The 16,409-nt window shown below is 41.8% G+C and overlaps 4 protein-coding genes across 7 annotated transcripts; 3 read left to right on the plus strand and 1 right to left on the minus strand.

The window, feature by feature from the left end:
• The first annotated feature begins 194 nt into the window (after positions 1-194).
• Positions 195-5,959, plus strand: coq5 (coenzyme Q5, methyltransferase). 2 transcript variants are annotated; one of them, XM_077714344.1, is made up of 8 exons: positions 195-440; positions 1,050-1,199; positions 1,525-1,722; positions 1,874-1,980; positions 2,175-2,263; positions 2,336-2,447; positions 2,522-2,632; positions 4,874-5,959. In XM_077714344.1, exons 1-7 carry the CDS (start codon positions 239-241, stop codon positions 2,621-2,623), a joined length of 960 nt encoding a protein of 319 aa, XP_077570470.1. In that variant the 5' UTR covers positions 195-238; the 3' UTR covers positions 2,624-2,632; positions 4,874-5,959. The 2 variants fall into 2 exon arrangements, with proteins under 2 accessions (XP_077570470.1, XP_077570469.1); XM_077714343.1 differs by lacking the exon at positions 4,874-5,959 and having other exon boundaries at positions 2,522-2,837.
• xbp1 (X-box binding protein 1) lies at positions 2,878-6,000 on the minus strand. The gene is given in 6 exon segments (XM_077714340.1): positions 2,878-4,211; positions 4,449-4,532; positions 4,535-4,609; positions 4,699-4,815; positions 4,916-5,012; positions 5,665-6,000. Coding segments are annotated over 6 exon segments (1,167 nt in total). The 5' UTR covers positions 5,868-6,000; the 3' UTR covers positions 2,878-3,620.
• LOC144195019 (kazal-type serine protease inhibitor domain-containing protein 1-like) lies at positions 5,931-10,974 on the plus strand. 2 transcript variants are annotated; one of them, XM_077714350.1, is made up of 6 exons: positions 5,931-6,073; positions 8,104-8,418; positions 9,031-9,193; positions 9,786-9,976; positions 10,045-10,192; positions 10,830-10,974. In XM_077714350.1, exons 2-6 carry the CDS (start codon positions 8,113-8,115, stop codon positions 10,901-10,903), a joined length of 882 nt encoding a protein of 293 aa, XP_077570476.1. In that variant the 5' UTR covers positions 5,931-6,073; positions 8,104-8,112; the 3' UTR covers positions 10,904-10,974. The 2 variants fall into 2 exon arrangements, with proteins under 2 accessions (XP_077570476.1, XP_077570477.1); XM_077714351.1 differs by lacking the exon at positions 5,931-6,073 and having other exon boundaries at positions 7,996-8,418.
• LOC144195015 (docking protein 2-like) lies at positions 10,958-16,258 on the plus strand. Of its 2 annotated transcripts, none has more exons than XM_077714341.1 (8): positions 10,958-11,090; positions 11,495-11,629; positions 12,644-12,778; positions 12,952-13,122; positions 13,508-13,601; positions 14,604-14,773; positions 14,832-15,035; positions 15,097-16,258. In XM_077714341.1, exons 2-8 carry the CDS (start codon positions 11,570-11,572, stop codon positions 15,403-15,405), a joined length of 1,143 nt encoding a protein of 380 aa, XP_077570467.1. In that variant the 5' UTR covers positions 10,958-11,090; positions 11,495-11,569; the 3' UTR covers positions 15,406-16,258. The 2 variants fall into 2 exon arrangements, with proteins under 2 accessions (XP_077570467.1, XP_077570468.1); XM_077714342.1 differs by having other exon boundaries at positions 14,832-15,039; positions 15,097-15,402.
• The last annotated feature ends 151 nt before the right edge of the window (positions 16,259-16,409 follow it).

The raw sequence follows: 16,409 nt of genomic DNA on the forward strand, positions 1-16,409 counted from the left end.
TGGTTTTATTTAACGTGTGTTTGATTGTTTGCTCTTTTTCTATGTGGGAAAAGTTTAAACCTTTTAGCAAAGGGTCTTTTTTTCCGCATATGCTGGCCTACATTTCAGTATACAGTTGAACAGTAGGTAGAGGTAATGAGGCTGGACGTTAGTTGCCATCCTATCCGAATTAGAGAAGACGAAGAAGAAATAGGAGGCGGGGAAAAGAGAAACAGGAAGTAACAGTAGTATTCTCATCATGTCTGCCCTTGCGGCATGCATGGTGCGTAATGTATTTTGGCAATTGTCCGCGTCTGTCCCTTTCTCCGTGGCGGCCAATGGACGCCTGTTGTCCCACTGCTGGACGCGACCGTCCTGCAGAAGTTTGAGTGATGCAACCGCAGAGAAAAATACTCATTTCGGCTTCGAGACTGTCCCGGAAGCCGAGAAAGCTAAGAAGGGTAAGCAGACACATTTAATGCTTATTGGGGACGCTTTTGCCTGCAATGACAGCTTCCAGAAGATTACTAATACCGTTTTTGTTTGGAATTTTATTTGAACTCTTTTTAAATAACTGATGCCTTTAGTATTTAATTTCCCCATATTGTAAACACGGTTTGCGATTGATTTATAAAATTGTTTGAGACTGCGTGCGTGTAAACGGCAAATTGATCATGTCATTAACAACAGCTGTACTCTTTAATGACTTAACCATGCATTTGGCTATTTAAAACTATTTTCTATTAATAAAATAGCAGAATATAACACGGGATTGAATGCAATGCTTTTATTGACATTGTATACAAGTTTAATCAGATTTTAACCTTCAGCACGAAGAGCACAAATAATAACAAACACAAATAAATAATAGCCATCAATAGTCATTAAGTAATAAATAAGTACTCGATGAAATAAGTAGAGTACCACTACAAGTAGAGCTCGTACTACAAAAAGTACATTACTTTAGGTCATTTCCGTATTTTTGCCATTAAATTCTGTTTTAAGTGTTCTCAAAAACCCTTGATTTTTACTTATCGAAGCTTTGAAAAAACTTGTTCCTCTGTTCATAGTTTACAAAGTGTTTGAGAACGTGGCTCAGAAGTATGACGTGATGAACGACGCCATGAGCCTGGGCGTCCATCGTCTGTGGAAGGACATCCTGCTGCACGCCATGCACCCCCAGCCAGGGGCGTGTCTCTTGGATGTGGCTGGTGGAACAGGTGTGCAATTTTTATGATTTCCTGACTTCAAAAGTAGGGTTTTTACCAGCTCAAATTGAGGCAGCGGAACTAGCATTCTAAGTAGGGCTGGAAATAAGATTTATTTCCTGAGTTGCCCGTATTGCTTGTCCTTATGAAGATAGTGACGGTGCTAGAGCTTATCCCAGCTGCCTATAGGTGGGAAGCAGGGTACACCCTTAACCGGTTTGCATCTAATCAGTGTTCTTGAATGAATTAATTTAAATTTTGAGGGTGCGGCTTTTACCGCCAGGCGGCTTATATGCGAGAAAATATGCTAATCTAATAATCTAATGTTCCATTGCAGGTGACATTGCCTTCCGATTCCTGGATTATGTCACTTCACAAAAAGAGCGACGGGACCGACGCCTGGTGGGTTCCATGCCCGACATTTCTGACGACGACAAAGCCGAAGAGCCCAAATCCCGAGCGGTGGTCTGTGACATAAACAGAGAGATGTTGAAAGTGGGCAAAGAGAAAGCTCGCCATATGAGCGTCGATGCTAGTAAGTATGGTGGAGCCATAGTCGGAGCATGGTGCCTAAAAATAGGATTATTTCCTGTTAAATAACTTTGATGTTGGCTTTATTTTAGCCAAAATTTGCCTCTCAACTAATGTTTCTGGTGTGTGTGTGGGGTTGTGTGTCTGTGTGTGAGATCTGTCGTGGGTGGTGGGCGACGCTGAGGAGCTACCGTTCGACGATGAGCAGTTTGACGTTTACACCATCGCCTTTGGGATTCGGAACGTCACACACATTGATCTGGTAAGCTTTTCTAATTTGTCGTTCCGCTTAGTTAAAAAGTCACCAAATTCGCAAAATTGCAATGTTTTTCGATTCTGGGGGACTATTATGGCTTTATCTTGAACCATGTTTAACAACTGATGTGCCAAATTTGAACATTTAATATACTTTACGACCATTTGGTCTTGTTTTATTTGATTATAATTTTTTTATAGGCCCTGCAGGAAGCATATCGAGTCCTGAAGCCTGGTGGCAGGTTTATGTGTTTGGAGTTCAGTAAAGTAACCAATCCATTCTTGGCCAGGTACATCAACTAAAAAGAAACAGTATGTTTCAGTGTGTACTGGTTATCTTATTTTTTATTTTTTGGGTGCAGTCTTTATGACGCATACAGCTTTCAGGTGATCCCAGTTCTGGGCGAGGTGATTGCTGGCGACTGGAAGTCGTACCAGTACTTGGTAGAAAGCATCCGCAAGTTTCCCGCTCAGGTGAGTGACAATGTCCATATTATGTTTGTATGATTGAGCTTTTTTTCATTTTCCCCTTCTGCATTTGTGTGCAGGAGGAGTTTAAGGACATGTTGGAAGATGCAGGGTTGTCCTGCGTGCGTTATCACAATCTGACAGGCGGTGTGGTTGCCCTTCACTCAGGTTTTAAGCTGTGATGTGACAAAGTAAGAAAATATAATCTCTTAAAAACAAAGTGTGAAGTCATTGTACTTCCTGTCTTATTTGGCCGGAACACACTCTTAAACAGTCTTCAGAAAGATTTTTTTGCCCTCAAAGTTTCTGGGCTTTCACTTTGCATTGCCTTGTTTTAAATGGATGGATAAATTGGCCTGACATTTTTTAAATCAAATAAAATCCCAATGCAATGAGTGAGGGTGTGTGAAATGACCCAATCATTAAAGATACAAAATGCAATGCAATTTTTTAATGCAGTAATGACGACTACAAAGACAGCGGCCAACATTTAAAAGCTAGCATTCATGCGGACAGACATACAGCGACCCAAAAATACAAATAAATATTTTATATTTAATATTAACAGACCCCCCCTCATGATAATCCCTTCCCCATTTCAATACTGGATAGCAACTTTGACCCAAGCTCCAACTCCCAAGTGCCATTGTGGCATGGCAAGCAGTACAGACCTGCTGTAAAGTGAACTGGAGCAAATGTGCCTTTTTGTTAGATGCCAGGACATGAAATTTGACTATGCACATAAGTGTAAAATATAGTCAAGGGTGGAAGTTATATTCAATCACCTTGTGTCCCTCAGTTTCTCATACAGCTAAAAGTATCATGTGACTTTACTGAAAAGCAAATGCCATCTAAAAGCCAAGTTTGGGTATAAACAGTTCCATAATTTTATATGTAAAAATTTCAAGGTGCTGTTTGTTCCTAAATGATGTTAGCCAGGTAAGGTAAAAATATGTCCCATTCTTAACAAGTAAACCATCGGCACCAAAAAAAATAAAATTGGATTTAAAGAGGAGTCCGATTGGAATCTGAACATTTTTTTGCCCAATCAAATATTGTAATGTAGACTTCATTTGCTTAGCCCCTTTAAAATGGTTTGGATATCAGATCTTAATTTCAACGCCATATTTTTGGGGTGGTGTAACAATATCTTTGCCAATATATTTATAAGACGCTGCGCTAGAAGCTAATTAGCTGCGGGAAAAGTTCACTGGTCATGTTGTCCCACGGGTTCACTGAGCACAGTGGCGACGGTATGTCGCTGAAAGGGGACGGGGAGCCCTCATATCCAGAATCGCTGTAGTTATCCGCCAGGCAAGTCTCCTTGCCGCTAAGAGATGGCGAGCTGGACGTCGAGGAGGAGATGGCGATGGTGGCCGTGCAAAGGAATTCATCCATCTGTCTGGAGATGATCAATTCCTCTGGCTCATCCTTGACGGAATCATCATCATCCTCCTCCTCCTCCTCAACGACCACTTCATCTGCTGGGAAGGAAACGGTCATTCCGTTGTGGTTGTAGTCGTCATCATCATCATCATCTTCATCGTCATCATCATCATCATCATCTGCCTCGGCGACCTCTGCCGGTTTGGTGTAAATGTGATCCAAGTGGATTAGTCCATTAAGGGCCTCCAGCTTGATTGATGCCGTCCCCAGAGATGCAGGTGAGGCGGCAAATACTTGGTTTCCCCCATCAACTTGGAGCTGCTCACAGGATGTGAATAAAAGCTCCGGGTCAAGGATGTCCAGCATGCCCAGGAGTAGATCAGACTAGTGACAAAGGTGGTGAGAACTGATTAGTGAGATAAACTTACATCGGTGCAGCCAAAGAAATTCGAGCTGCATTTCACACATCAAAATTTAATTTAGCATTTTTTGTTTTTCTTTTCTCTATATTGAAATAAATGACCGCATTGTCTTGCACATAAGCCTTTCCCTTAATTGTCCTTTTTTTGCGGCGAATATGCGGTATATTTTCTTTGATGTACGGTCTGTTAGCACACCAACCTCATTGTCTGCACTGTCAGGAAGAGCTGTATCCATTGAGAAGTCTTCAGGTTTTGGAACTGCTGGGTCTGTACCTGCTGCAGAGGCACACGTAGCCTGAGTGCTGCGGACTCAGAAGACCCGATTCCCAAGCCTGTTTCTTTCCCGCTGGACGCTACAACCTGAAGCAATAGGAAGCATTTGAAAATAGCGTTCAGAATGAGTCTGCCAAGGTTTTAGGGCCCGCCCTACTCCAACGCTTGAGACATACCTTCTCCTTTGTGTCGAGCGTGCACAGTCCAAGTCTATGCTTCAGTTCATCATTTTCTGTAAGCAGGTTATTGTTTTTGCCCCGGAGGAGACGATTCTCAATTTGAAGTTTTTGGTTCTGTAACAAAAAGAAAAACCTTTGTCCGCCTTCTTCTAAAGTTGTGTTTTCTCCACAGATCAATAGATGTTGCCATTCCAATCAACGTGACCAGAATTACCTCAAGTTCCAATTCAAGGACCTGCTGTTCCAGTTCACCCATTTTGGCTTTTTTTCTGTCTCTGGCAGTCTGGGCTGCAACTCTGTTCTTTAGTTTCCTGCAAAGTGGAAGGGTGAGCTCAAGTTAGTCATTTATTTCATGATGTGTGTGGTCAGGCTTTAAAAAATACGCAACCAACTTTCAGTGAGTGCATGTATGTATTTCTTAAACTGGCCGCAAGGGGGCATGAGGTTGGAATCCCAAACAGCTGACGTATGAGGTTGCAAGTGCTGTTTTCGCAAGTTATCTTTGCCACGTAGGCACGTCAATGCTAAAGTCCTCCCAGTCGGGCCTACTCCGTCCGGATAAACAGGTTTATAAAATCCAATCGTTCCAGAGTTCCTCATTGGTCTCCAATAACTCGATTCAATCACATTCTTCTTAAAATGACTTGGAAATCAACTTTGGACAAACGACAACGTACTGTACTACCATACCAAAGTACATAAATTAAACATGAAAAGGGACCCCCAAAGCGAGTGAAGATTTTTAAAAAAGACCATTCATTTAAAATAAAACAAAGGGACTAATAGAGCGTAAGTGCGACACATTTAACGACAATAACAACGGGGACTACTTTTTTACACGGAGGGTTAAACGTCATCGCCATTTTGGGCCGAACGATGCCATATGCCTCCGCTTCTGACAAATCTTCATAGAAACGCTTAGGTTTTCCCACACACACATTTAAAGATGAGACCAAAATGAACCTTCTTAATGCTTTCTCCTCGGGGCTCAAGTGTGTGAGCCGCTGCCTTTTACGCACTGTCGGCCCCGCCGAGCTGCTCGACTCGGTGTCCGAGACAGGGTGGCCGAAGCTCGATGTCGAGCAGCCGTCGCCTTCGTTGCTCTGCTTCCCGGCGATTAGAATGAGCTTGTGGGCGCCACCGCTTGCCGATGATATTACCACCATGTTTGTCGAAATTCGGGTCTCCAGAGACAGCCCGAAGATTATTATCAAATTTTTGCCCACCAAGCCACGGCGAAGATCTTCTTGCGACAAAACTAACTACGTATTGTCGAGGAGTTTTCTACGGTCGTGGTGATACCTGATTGGCTGGAAGCGGATGGCGTCCGCAGCTTGTCATTGGACAAGCCCCTGATTTAGTCACATTAAAAGTGAGTAGTACATATATTTTCCTTTTTTCCGCATAACACACTAAATGAAAGTAACACCGTCCAACAAACAATGCACAACACACACAAATAAATATTACACGAAGCCAAGGAATCACTGTCACTATTAATATCAATTTCCATTTTCCAAGTTATTCTCAATCAATGATAATATACTTCGTCCGTCCCGATTTCATCATACTCAGTTTATATATCATTATCATACAAAAACGAAAAATAATGTATTTTATTTTCACGTCATTTAAAATTACTTGATTTAAAAAATAATTTAAAAAATAATTGTGATTCTATTTTTTTAATTGGAGTACCTTTCTTTTTTACTTTTTTAATTGGAGCATTGAATCAGAATGGACATGCAGTTCACATATTGACACGCTGGGGGCACTAAACTGCCATCTATTATTAGAGAAAAGTTCCAAGTTTATTAGAGCTGTTTCTAATCAATGAGTATCAATGCAGAAGAGTATAATGGAAAAAAAATATTATAAAAAGGACAGTTAGTGGTAGTGTCTATGCCACAGTGCCAATGTGACGCTCCTATTGGTGCATCCCGACTCAGCGCTCTCACCAGCTGTTTCCATATTTTACCTCACAGATTAGCGGAGAGCCATATTCACCCATGAAAAAAAGAACCACATATGGCTCCTGAGCCATAGGTTCCCTACCCCTGCTCTAGAGTCTAGCCACAAAAACATTCAACCAGTGAACATGAAGTCATCCTGACATGTCAGGTGTTTATTGGCTTATATCGGCCTATCTTGAAAAAAAGATTAATCATTGACCCAATGGGCTGGCCAATACATCAAATGGCTTTGTGAGAAAAACATTAAATACAACAGCTACACATGGAAGAAGGTGGCATTCGACACCCTCCACATCGATGACCAATGAAAAGCTTTCAACTAGCTTTGTTTTGATCACTGGTTTGTCCAAAAAGTTTAAAAACAAAGTTTGTCTCCAGAGTTGCAGCGGAATTCAGTAGTTGGCTGCAGCGGTGGACCACAAAAAAATGCCACAACCTAACATTTGTGCTATTTGCAGACATCTAAACCCCAAAAGAGGTCGCGAGGAGCTCCCCCTTCTTTTGGAAATGCTTCAAGACGGAAGAGCAAAGCCGAAATATTGACAAAGATTCTCTTTTTTGTCCAGGCGTCCAAATGTTTTTGATTGAGTGATTGTGTGTTAACAAGTGATAATATGCAAAGATTATATATACTACACATGATTTATGTTAGTTAGCCTTTGTTTTTTCTAATTGAAATATAACAATACTGTGATAAAAGTTTGAGATACAAAACATTAACTACTAGCAATTTCATCCAAATTTGATGCGCTTCAATATTTTCATATTGGTTGCAGTACCATTTTCAGCCACCACCTTTACACTTGGCTACTGTAAACTGGCGAAAAGATACTTCTTAATTATTTTTTTTAAAGGTACGTAGTATTCAATTCCAAGTATTAACTCATTGGCTGCTATTGCCACAATCGATGTCCAATCAATCAATGATATTTTTAAGATTTGCTGCAGGTCAGTAAAAATTGGGTAGCGGACCACAGTTGGCCTGCGAGTCCTAGTTTTAACACCCTTAATGTAAAACAAAATAGTAAAATTTTAAAGTTCCCTACATTGATTTCAAAACGGAGAGACACTTTTGTGTATATTCCCATCTGGTGTTAAAGTTGAGAAATGCAACCAAATTTTTTGCTGAATTTAAGTTTCTTTTGTGGGCCATATTTCCACGTAGCTTGGTTATATTCTGGTTGAAAAACAATGGGGAAAAGTACATCATTTTAGCCCAATCAACCAGAAATTAAGCAGCATCATAACCCTCGAGGTGTGGCATTTAATCTGAAGGGTCACACAGGAAATGTCTGATGTTGCAGCATTGATTTAACACGTGCGGAGAACGAGCGCCTCAGCTGTTGTTAACTTGAAGCAACAAACTTAGGAATTTGTGTTTTCTATTTTGGACCAGTCGGATTTTTTTTTTTTTTTTTTTTTTTTGCAGGAGTGGGGCATGTCGCTGGCAGTTGCACTTTTGCTTCTGGTTCTCTGTCCGAACCCGCGTCCGTGCCGGTCCCTGGACGAACAGGAGTCGGCAGGCACCATGGAGCCCGACTGCGGACCATGCCAAGCCGAGTTGTGCCCGGCGGGGCCGCTTGGCTGCCGGGCCGGCGTGGTCTTGGACCGCTGCGGCTGCTGCTCCGAGTGCGCTAACCTGGAGGGTCAAGTCTGCGACCCAGGAGGGGAAAACGTCCTCTTCGGGCTCTGCGGGGACGGGATGCGCTGCCAGGTGGAACCCAGACGCCACCACCAGCCAGAGGTGGGTCATAAACGGGTAATGGGGTAGTATGACTCCAGTCAAAGTGGCGTTGCTTCGAAAGAAAATTGCTCAAGCAAAAGTCAAAGTAGTCTACTGAAATATATAAGTTGAAGTAACATTTTTTTTGAGTGTCTAACCAGCCTACCATGCATGTTTTTGGGATGTGGAAGGAAACCACACTGTTAGGCAGATGCACTTACCACTTATGCGCCGGGCTGCCCAATCTTAGTCATTGTTTAACTATTTAATAAGGCATACAAATACATAAAGTGATGTGCAAATTCTGAAACTTTCCAAATACTTTTCAATATATTTATAGTGTAATTATTACACTAATAACATGTTAACCCCAACCAGTTGTTACAATGTCCATTTGTGAAACGAATGCATCCATTAAGAGCATCTCTGGTAAAAAAAAAAAAAAGGAATCAAATTTAGGATGGGGTGGGGGGGAGTAGCCCAAAGTAGGGGAGTAAGATGAGTATTTATTCTTCACACGTCTAAGCATGTATAAGTATCAAGTATGCATGGTTAAACTACTCTTTAAAGTAAATTTTCTCCTAAAGTTACTCAAGTAAGTGTAAAGTAAATGTTACGACACCCCTTTGGCAGGACTACGAGGAAGAGGACGAGGAGGAGCAGGTGTGCGTGTGCCAGCAACGGCAGGCGGTGTGTGGCAGTGACGGAGTGACCTATTCAAACATTTGCCACTTAAGGGAAGCCGCCTTTTCCGACCCCAAACTTCAGAAGAAAGGGACGGGTCCCTGCAAAACGGGTAAGACACGATATTGGTTAATCAAGGCGTGGAATTCTCTTCAACGGTAGCGCCACCTAGTAGATGGCTAATGCATCTCTAGCCACTACTACGTACTACTACTACTACTACTACTACTGCTTCTACTAGTACTACTGCACGTTACATATGAAAACAGTTTGAAAATGGGCCAGTTATTGAAAGTGCCATATATTCTGGTGTGCATTATAGTGCAGAAAATATGGTACATTCAAAACCAACAACATAATTCTAAAAACAGTCAAATAACATTAAAATGTGTTTAAAGTACCTTATTTTGTCTGACATATTCTGGTGTACATTACATTGTTTCCTCGTATCAGTTGGATTTGCGTCTGCTTTTGACATTAACCTCAATAGAAATACTTTTCCCAGAATGCATTTTGAAATTGGCTTTGGAAAGTTAGTGATTTCCTTTGACATCAGTTTATAATTATATGATTAATTATTCATCAGTTTATTTATTGGAACAAAAATACAATCATTTTAAACTTTTTAAAGAAAAACTACAATGGGAGTTCTAGGAAAAACTAAGTCTCTACGGATATGCTGAACATAAAACTGTCCTCTTCAGTCCCCATCATCAAAGTGGCCCCAAAAAACCAAGTGAATGGAAGTGGCAGCCATTTAATTTTCCTGTGCGAGGTCTTCGCATTCCCCATGGCGGCCGTGGAGTGGCGGAAGGACGGCGTGGACGACGGAGCGAGTGAGGAACGACCCCGGGACGCCGTCCTGCCCGGAGACGACCCGCATATCTCTGTGCAGGTGATGCCCGCTGCCGCTGTGTACGATTAAGGCCGAACCCCGCGTTCATCTCAGGCTTTTTTTTGCAGAGTCGCGGCGGGCCGCTACGCTTTGAGCTGTCCAGTTGGCTGCAGATCGAAGGGGCGGAGCCAGGAGACGCGGGGACCTATCGCTGCGTGGCCCGCAACAGCCTGGGCTCAGTGTCCGCCTCCGCCGTGCTCGCTGTCCTGTCGGCAGGTTGGTTGATGATGCTTTCTGACCTTTGACCCCTCACCTAACAATTATATGTCTTATCCCTACATAAGATTTTCTGATAATGGTTGTCATTTTAATATAATATAAGAATAAATCCACACATAGGTCATATTACAGTAAGATTGAAAGGTTAACTTTATGTTACATATTTTAAGTAATATTACAAGGTCAAGTTGTTTTAGGCAATATTACAAGAAAAAAGTCATACTTAAAAGGTCAATGTTATGACAGTTAAATCATACATATTATAATATTATGAGTGATATTATGAAAAAAAGTTGAAATGCTATGTAATTTTGTGCAGTATTATACGAATACAGTCATATATTGTCATACTAGGGAGAAAAATTCAAAATATGATGAGAATTGTCATATTCGTTGCACTATTATAATGATAAAATTACAAGAAAAAATAACTCAAAACAATCGTGTAATATTACGATAAGAAATAATAATATATGTAATTTTATATTGCTATACACCATTAATGTCATAATATAACGTGAAAAATGTAGTAATCATATATACTTTCCGTAGAGCAGATATTGTTATAAAGATTTTGCATACTTTAACTTTTTTCAACGTAAGATCTGTGTGAAGTCCAATTTGTGTCTTCCAGAGGAGCTCTCCTCCTACTTGGCCAATCACGTGCCTCTTGCGGAAGAGCCAAGCGATAGCCTTGACCAAGACTGAAGACTAGGAGTTGACCTCGCTTCCCATTGGCCGCCCGCCCGCCCGTCACAAAATGGACACCATAAAGGCCTAAATATTTTAATATTTTTTAGCAAAAATAAGATTGGGAGGACATCGATAAAAAATACATTTTTTTGCTTCCTTTAGCAGCAAAAACACAGATCATAAGGTACAGCATCCCACAAAAGTGAGTACACCCCCTACATTTCAGTAGATATTTCATTATATTTATATATATAAATAAACTTATAGAATCAAATGTACTTTTTATATTACATACATTTAGGTTTGTATTCATGTATGTAAAGGTCTATGCATTTTAAATGTATTTATACACACACGCACACATATATTAATGCTGTACAATATATATTGTATCTCGTCATGTTGAACAAATGCAAGTGCTTTAAAAGGATTTCAAATTGGCCTTTGCATCTTTCCATTATTGTGAAAGTGGCTGCAAGAAGAAAAAAGTTTGAACATCCGTCCTTTTCACAAACCAAGTTCAGTTGTTTTGTACTTGCACTTTGCAACGTATATTCTGACGCGTAAGACAGGAAGTGGCAATGCTGACGTGTGTCGATTGTGTAGAAGAGAAGAAGAGCAGCAAGGACATAAGAAAAGGAAGTCAAAGCAGGAAAAGACTCACGACCAAGACGGCAAAAAATGGACGTGGATGTGAAGAAAGAAGGAAATGTTTACCTTCAACAACACAAGTTTGGAAAGGTAAGGCTCAAAATTGATCCTACGAGGAGTGTCATTTCAGGTAAGGTGGCTCGGGGGGATTCAGATACTTTTATTTTCCTCGGGTGGTCTATTGGTAGATCATGCTGGAGCCTATCCCAGCTGATTTTGGGCCAAACGCGGGTGAATTCGTGGCCAGCCAATCGCAGGGCACAAGGAGACCAACAACCATTCACACTCATACTTAGGGGCAATTTAGAGTGTCCAATCAGCCTACCATGCATGTTTTTGGAATGTGGGAGGAAACCGGAGTACCCGGACAAAGCCCACGCAGGCCCAAGGAGAACATGCAAAACTCCACACAAGTGGTCCGACCTGGATTTGAACCCAGGTCTCCCGCTGTGAGGCCGAGGCTCTACTATGAAAATTATATTTTTAAGTCATCTGTTTTAGTATTGCAAATTTTAGGTCACAGTAATGCAAGAAAAAAGTTGATGTAGTATCATGATAGTAAAGTCATAAATTCTAATATTTTATAGGTTAAAAGTCTTACTATAGAGAGTAAATAAATTAAAGGAAAAGAAAACAGTCATCATCAAATGAGAATGAATCCATATTATGACTATAAAATCAGAATATAAGTTAAAGTTATAATATTAAACTCATATTATGAGGAAAATGTCATAATGCATATAATATCTTTACAGTCACAAAATGAAGTCATTATTTTATATTATTTTAGTCATATCACGATAAAAAAAAAATTAAATTAGTAATATTAAAGATGAGAGAAAATCCTATTATTGCGGGTTTACAGTTGTAACATTACAAGATTAAAGTGTTAATATTACAAGAAGAGGAAGGCTGAACCGCCTCCTTTAAAATGAGCATTATTGAGAAAATCTCACATTTACATCAAATTAAGATCATTATAGGGCTTTATTCTCTATTTAGATTTTAGACTTCATCATGACTTCCAATGTATTTGTTTGTTTGGCCATTCCCCCTCCAAAAAAAATCATGAATAACATTTATTTTCAACTGCTTGTAACGCAGAGGTGGAAGAGCATGTGGTGTGTCCTTTACCGAGAGAGTTCTTCATCCATCTCTCGCCTGGAATTGTGGGAAATTAAAGACGGGGGTGGTGACGGCAGCAAAAAGAAGCATCGAGCTGGACACAAAAACATCAAGGTTTGTCCATCTGTCCATCTTTTGGCCATCCTAATTTAAACAAAGGGACATTGGTCGTGGTAGTTATTCAAAAAAATGAAATTTATATTGAAAACGGTTCTATAGAAATGTAATAAAAATACATCATTCGTGCAGGAAAGGTTAATAAGCCAATCCTCCGTCCCTCCTTTCAGGTGATCCGTCTGTCAGACTTGGTCCGGGTCAGCACCGACGTCCGTGTGGAGGCGTGTCCCGCTGACTCCGCCCCCTTCTTGCTGGAGACAGTGGATAAGGTGGTGGTCCTGGCAGCCCACGCTGATCACGTGGCAGACTGGACCACCACACTCTGTCAACTGGCCTTTCCCGTATGTGCGCAAGTATTTCCTTCATGGTCATTGGTTTAGACCAGGGCTGGGCATAAGGGCCCCCGTGGGTGCAGATTTTTGTCATTTTATTATTATTATTTCATAAGTGCTAACCACACGTACACCATGCCACCCGTAAAATATGTCAGGGCACGAGTGCCTTACGTTTTTATTTGTTTTCAATGGGCCCTGATGAATTTGCGTGTGTTTTAAGAGAGAATAAAAATAAGAGAAACATGAAACAAGGCAAAGAGCCAGAGAGTATATTAAAAAAATGGATAAAGAGCAAAGAGATACATTTTGGCCGGGAGCCGCATGTGGCTCGAGAGCTGCGTGTTTGCCACCCTTGAGCTAGCTGATGATGGTGTTATTTGTGTGTGAGCAGGTGAGCTGGGAGGAGCAACAAAAACAACCGCTAGAACAAGAAGGCATGAAAGACAACGCTTTGTACAGCACCACTACCACTAAGACTACTGAAGGTAGTGTGTACGTTGTGTGTGTTTGTGTGTGTTTGTGTGTGCATGCGTGAAAGCGGAAACCACATGCAGAAACCACAGCTAAAAAAAGAACATGTTTTTCCGTTTCTTTTTTTTTCTTTAATCAGGGTATTAATGCTCTTCTCTTTTAAACTAAATTGGACAGTAGGCCTTTTCCTAAGAAATTGGTTCCTATAGTGGACAGTTATTCAAAAAGTGACTCTTAAAGTGACTGTGTAGAAGTGGAAATTAATAAATCGGTTAATTGGGCAAAAGTAAAGGCTGTTTGTTAAATAAACCTGCCAAATTTGAATAAATAATGAATCACCATATATGAAATGCACCATGTTATAGGGCGCAGTCTCATTTGCGGGTATATTTTCAGTTTTTGTCAATACATTGGACTTCTTGATAGGGTGCCAGCTAGCGTATATTATGCTATCCGCTAGCGTACCTATGTTATGCTAGCCGCTATCGTATGTTATGCTATCCGCTAGTGTACCTATGTTATGCTAGCCGCTACCATATGTTATGCTATCTGCTAGTGTATATAATGCTGGCTGCTAGTGCATGTTAGGCTTGGCACTAGCATGTTGTATTTTTTAAGACAGCATGAGCAAAACTGAGTTTTGTAATCAAGTATTTCATTTTGGTTTCATTTTGCTTCATGATTGGGCTGCCAACATCCTGTTGATTTGGGTGAGCTGCTATTTATTCAGGCACTCTCATAAGAAACTGACTGTGGTTCTGATCAACTTGATTCTTGTTTTTTTTTTAAACCATAGTATTTAAACGAGTGCCCCATGAAAGGCTAATGCACGCACGCATGGTCTTTTATGGGAATGTAGCTCACCCAATATGAGCCTATCATTTAGCCCGTATACCCTTTTGAGGAAGTCTGGTCTCAAAATAGGAAGTCAATGTCATTGCAACTCACATACGCTGAACCACACTTTTCTGTCTGTGTGTAAATGTGGTTGCTTGTATAAAATGGTACATGCGTAGGTGGCGACTTCCAAGTACGCGTGCGTCCCACTCGCTGGTCCGAACAATGCGGCCTGCACGGCAACGTGGTTTTGAGAGCTTCAGTGGATGCGCTTCACCTGCTGGACGCTCGAGGCGTCACGCTGCTGATCTGGCCTTACAAGTTCCTGCGACGCTACGGCCGCGACAAGGTAACACAGGGAGCTAACCACTCGACCGCTGTGAGTGCTCTAACACGCTATCTTTCAGACCTCCTTCGCGGTAGAGGCGGGTCGTCGTTGCGTCTCCGGCGAAGGTAACTTTGAGTTTGACACCAAAGAAGGTCACGCTTTATTCCGGGTGGTGGAAGCGGCCATCGGGCTCCAGCGGACCGGGCGGGACCCCTCCCGCAAGGTCAACCTTCCCCCCCTGCCGCCCCGGCCGCAAGGCCACCACGGGCCTTCCGCCGCTCAGGTCAGTGTACGCGTCCGCAGCGTGTCACGTGACATGCTTAGCTGCCTGTCTGACCTGACAGGTGGCGGCGGGATTCGGAGACTTGGCATTGGACGCCGCGTACTCCAAGTTGTCCTTACCAGTGCCGCCGACATACTCGGAGGCGATGAACACCCCCAGATGCCTCGCCGGAGGGAAAGACGAACATATTTACGACATGCCCGGAGTTAAAGAGCCGGCAGCTTCCGAGTACGATGCCCCGGAAGAGTTGATGGGCGAGGCGTGGCGGGTCATGGCCACCCCGGACGATCCTCGGAGCTCCCTCTACGCAGTCCCCAAGCGAGCGGAGGGAAGTAGGCAAATCTTACCACGAGACGGCGGCTCGGCGTGACCGCAACTACTAAATGTCGACCGGTATATCGGCGGGCCGATATATGGTTGTTTTCGGGGATCGAGCGATACTTCTCTGATATCATAGAATAACTTTTAAGTACATTGTGAGGAGAAAAAGGCAAATTTCTCTTGTGTTTAGGTTTTTTTTAATCTCTTTCATAACAAAGCTAGGGGAAATTACATATATTTTGCCTACCAAAATGAGGACATTTCGCTTCACTAGCTTGCAAGACGATACATAGTAGAATCCTAATAAACCACTGTGAATGAATCCCTGAATTCCTATAAGACATTTGTCCTACCTCCTGAAAATTGCGAATCAGGGGGCGTCTTATACGAGAGAAATCGTAAAATTATACGATTTTAAGCCAATTTTAAGGGTTTATACGTAGAGGTGGCCAATATGCGAGAAAATACGGTATACTTTTTAAGCCTGTTACACTGACAGCAGTTGAAGATAAAGAACTGTTGCTTCTGAGGTGTTGTGAGGGCACCCCGACCAGTCAGCCAGATCAGCAGGCAAGCCGGGCTCAATTGGGAATGCAAGTTTAATTTCCTTTTTTGGTGTTGTCTTATTTCCTTTTCCTGCCCCACATTCCATCAACACACCAAAGAGCTGAAAGGGCCGAGAACAGCTGCCCGACGTATCTTCAGGCTACCTATTAACAAGGACCACTTGTTGCCCGTGACCTCCAATCGTATGGCGTCCAATCAAACATCCAATGTGTTCATCATTAGTGAACATCAAATCAAATCCTAATATATTCGACGTAGAAAACAGAGCAATCTCGAGCTATTTTGTAGCGCACGCTCAGTTGACTATACAATGTTAATACGTAGTATATACTCAAATGGCTCTGACTCAAAATGGCCGATGAATGACGACGCCCGTCTCCGTCGGCCTTATAGACCAGACCTAAGATTTTTTTTAAACAAACACTATAATTATGTATTACTACTACAAACAATATTGGAACGAAAAAAAGAAACAAATAAGAATAA

This window comes from Stigmatopora nigra, chromosome 4 (genome assembly GCF_051989575.1).
Source record: "Stigmatopora nigra isolate UIUO_SnigA chromosome 4, RoL_Snig_1.1, whole genome shotgun sequence".
NCBI lineage: Eukaryota > Metazoa > Chordata > Actinopteri > Syngnathiformes > Syngnathidae > Stigmatopora > Stigmatopora nigra.

Bases quoted from the DNA above. Each gene is read 5' to 3' on its own strand.
- LOC144195015 (XM_077714341.1), top strand. From the start codon at position 11,570: ATGGACGTGGATGTGAAGAAAGAAGGAAATGTTTACCTTCAACAACAC. The intron at 13,123-13,507 runs GTATGTGCGCAA...GTGTGTGAGCAG, and splicing joins TCTGTCAACTGGCCTTTCCC to GTGAGCTGGGAGGAGCAACA. The intron at 14,774-14,831 runs GTAACACAGGGA...GCTATCTTTCAG, and splicing joins GACGCTACGGCCGCGACAAG to ACCTCCTTCGCGGTAGAGGC.
- LOC144195019 (XM_077714350.1), top strand. From the start codon at position 8,113: ATGTCGCTGGCAGTTGCACTTTTGCTTCTGGTTCTCTGTCCGAACCCG. The intron at 9,977-10,044 runs GTGATGCCCGCT...TTTTTTTTGCAG, and splicing joins ACCCGCATATCTCTGTGCAG to AGTCGCGGCGGGCCGCTACG. The intron at 10,193-10,829 runs GTTGGTTGATGA...TGTGTCTTCCAG, and splicing joins GCTCGCTGTCCTGTCGGCAG to AGGAGCTCTCCTCCTACTTG.
- coq5 (XM_077714344.1), top strand. From the start codon at position 239: ATGTCTGCCCTTGCGGCATGCATGGTGCGTAATGTATTTTGGCAATTG. The intron at 1,200-1,524 runs GTGTGCAATTTT...GTTCCATTGCAG, and splicing joins GGATGTGGCTGGTGGAACAG to GTGACATTGCCTTCCGATTC. The intron at 2,448-2,521 runs GTGAGTGACAAT...ATTTGTGTGCAG, and splicing joins TCCGCAAGTTTCCCGCTCAG to GAGGAGTTTAAGGACATGTT.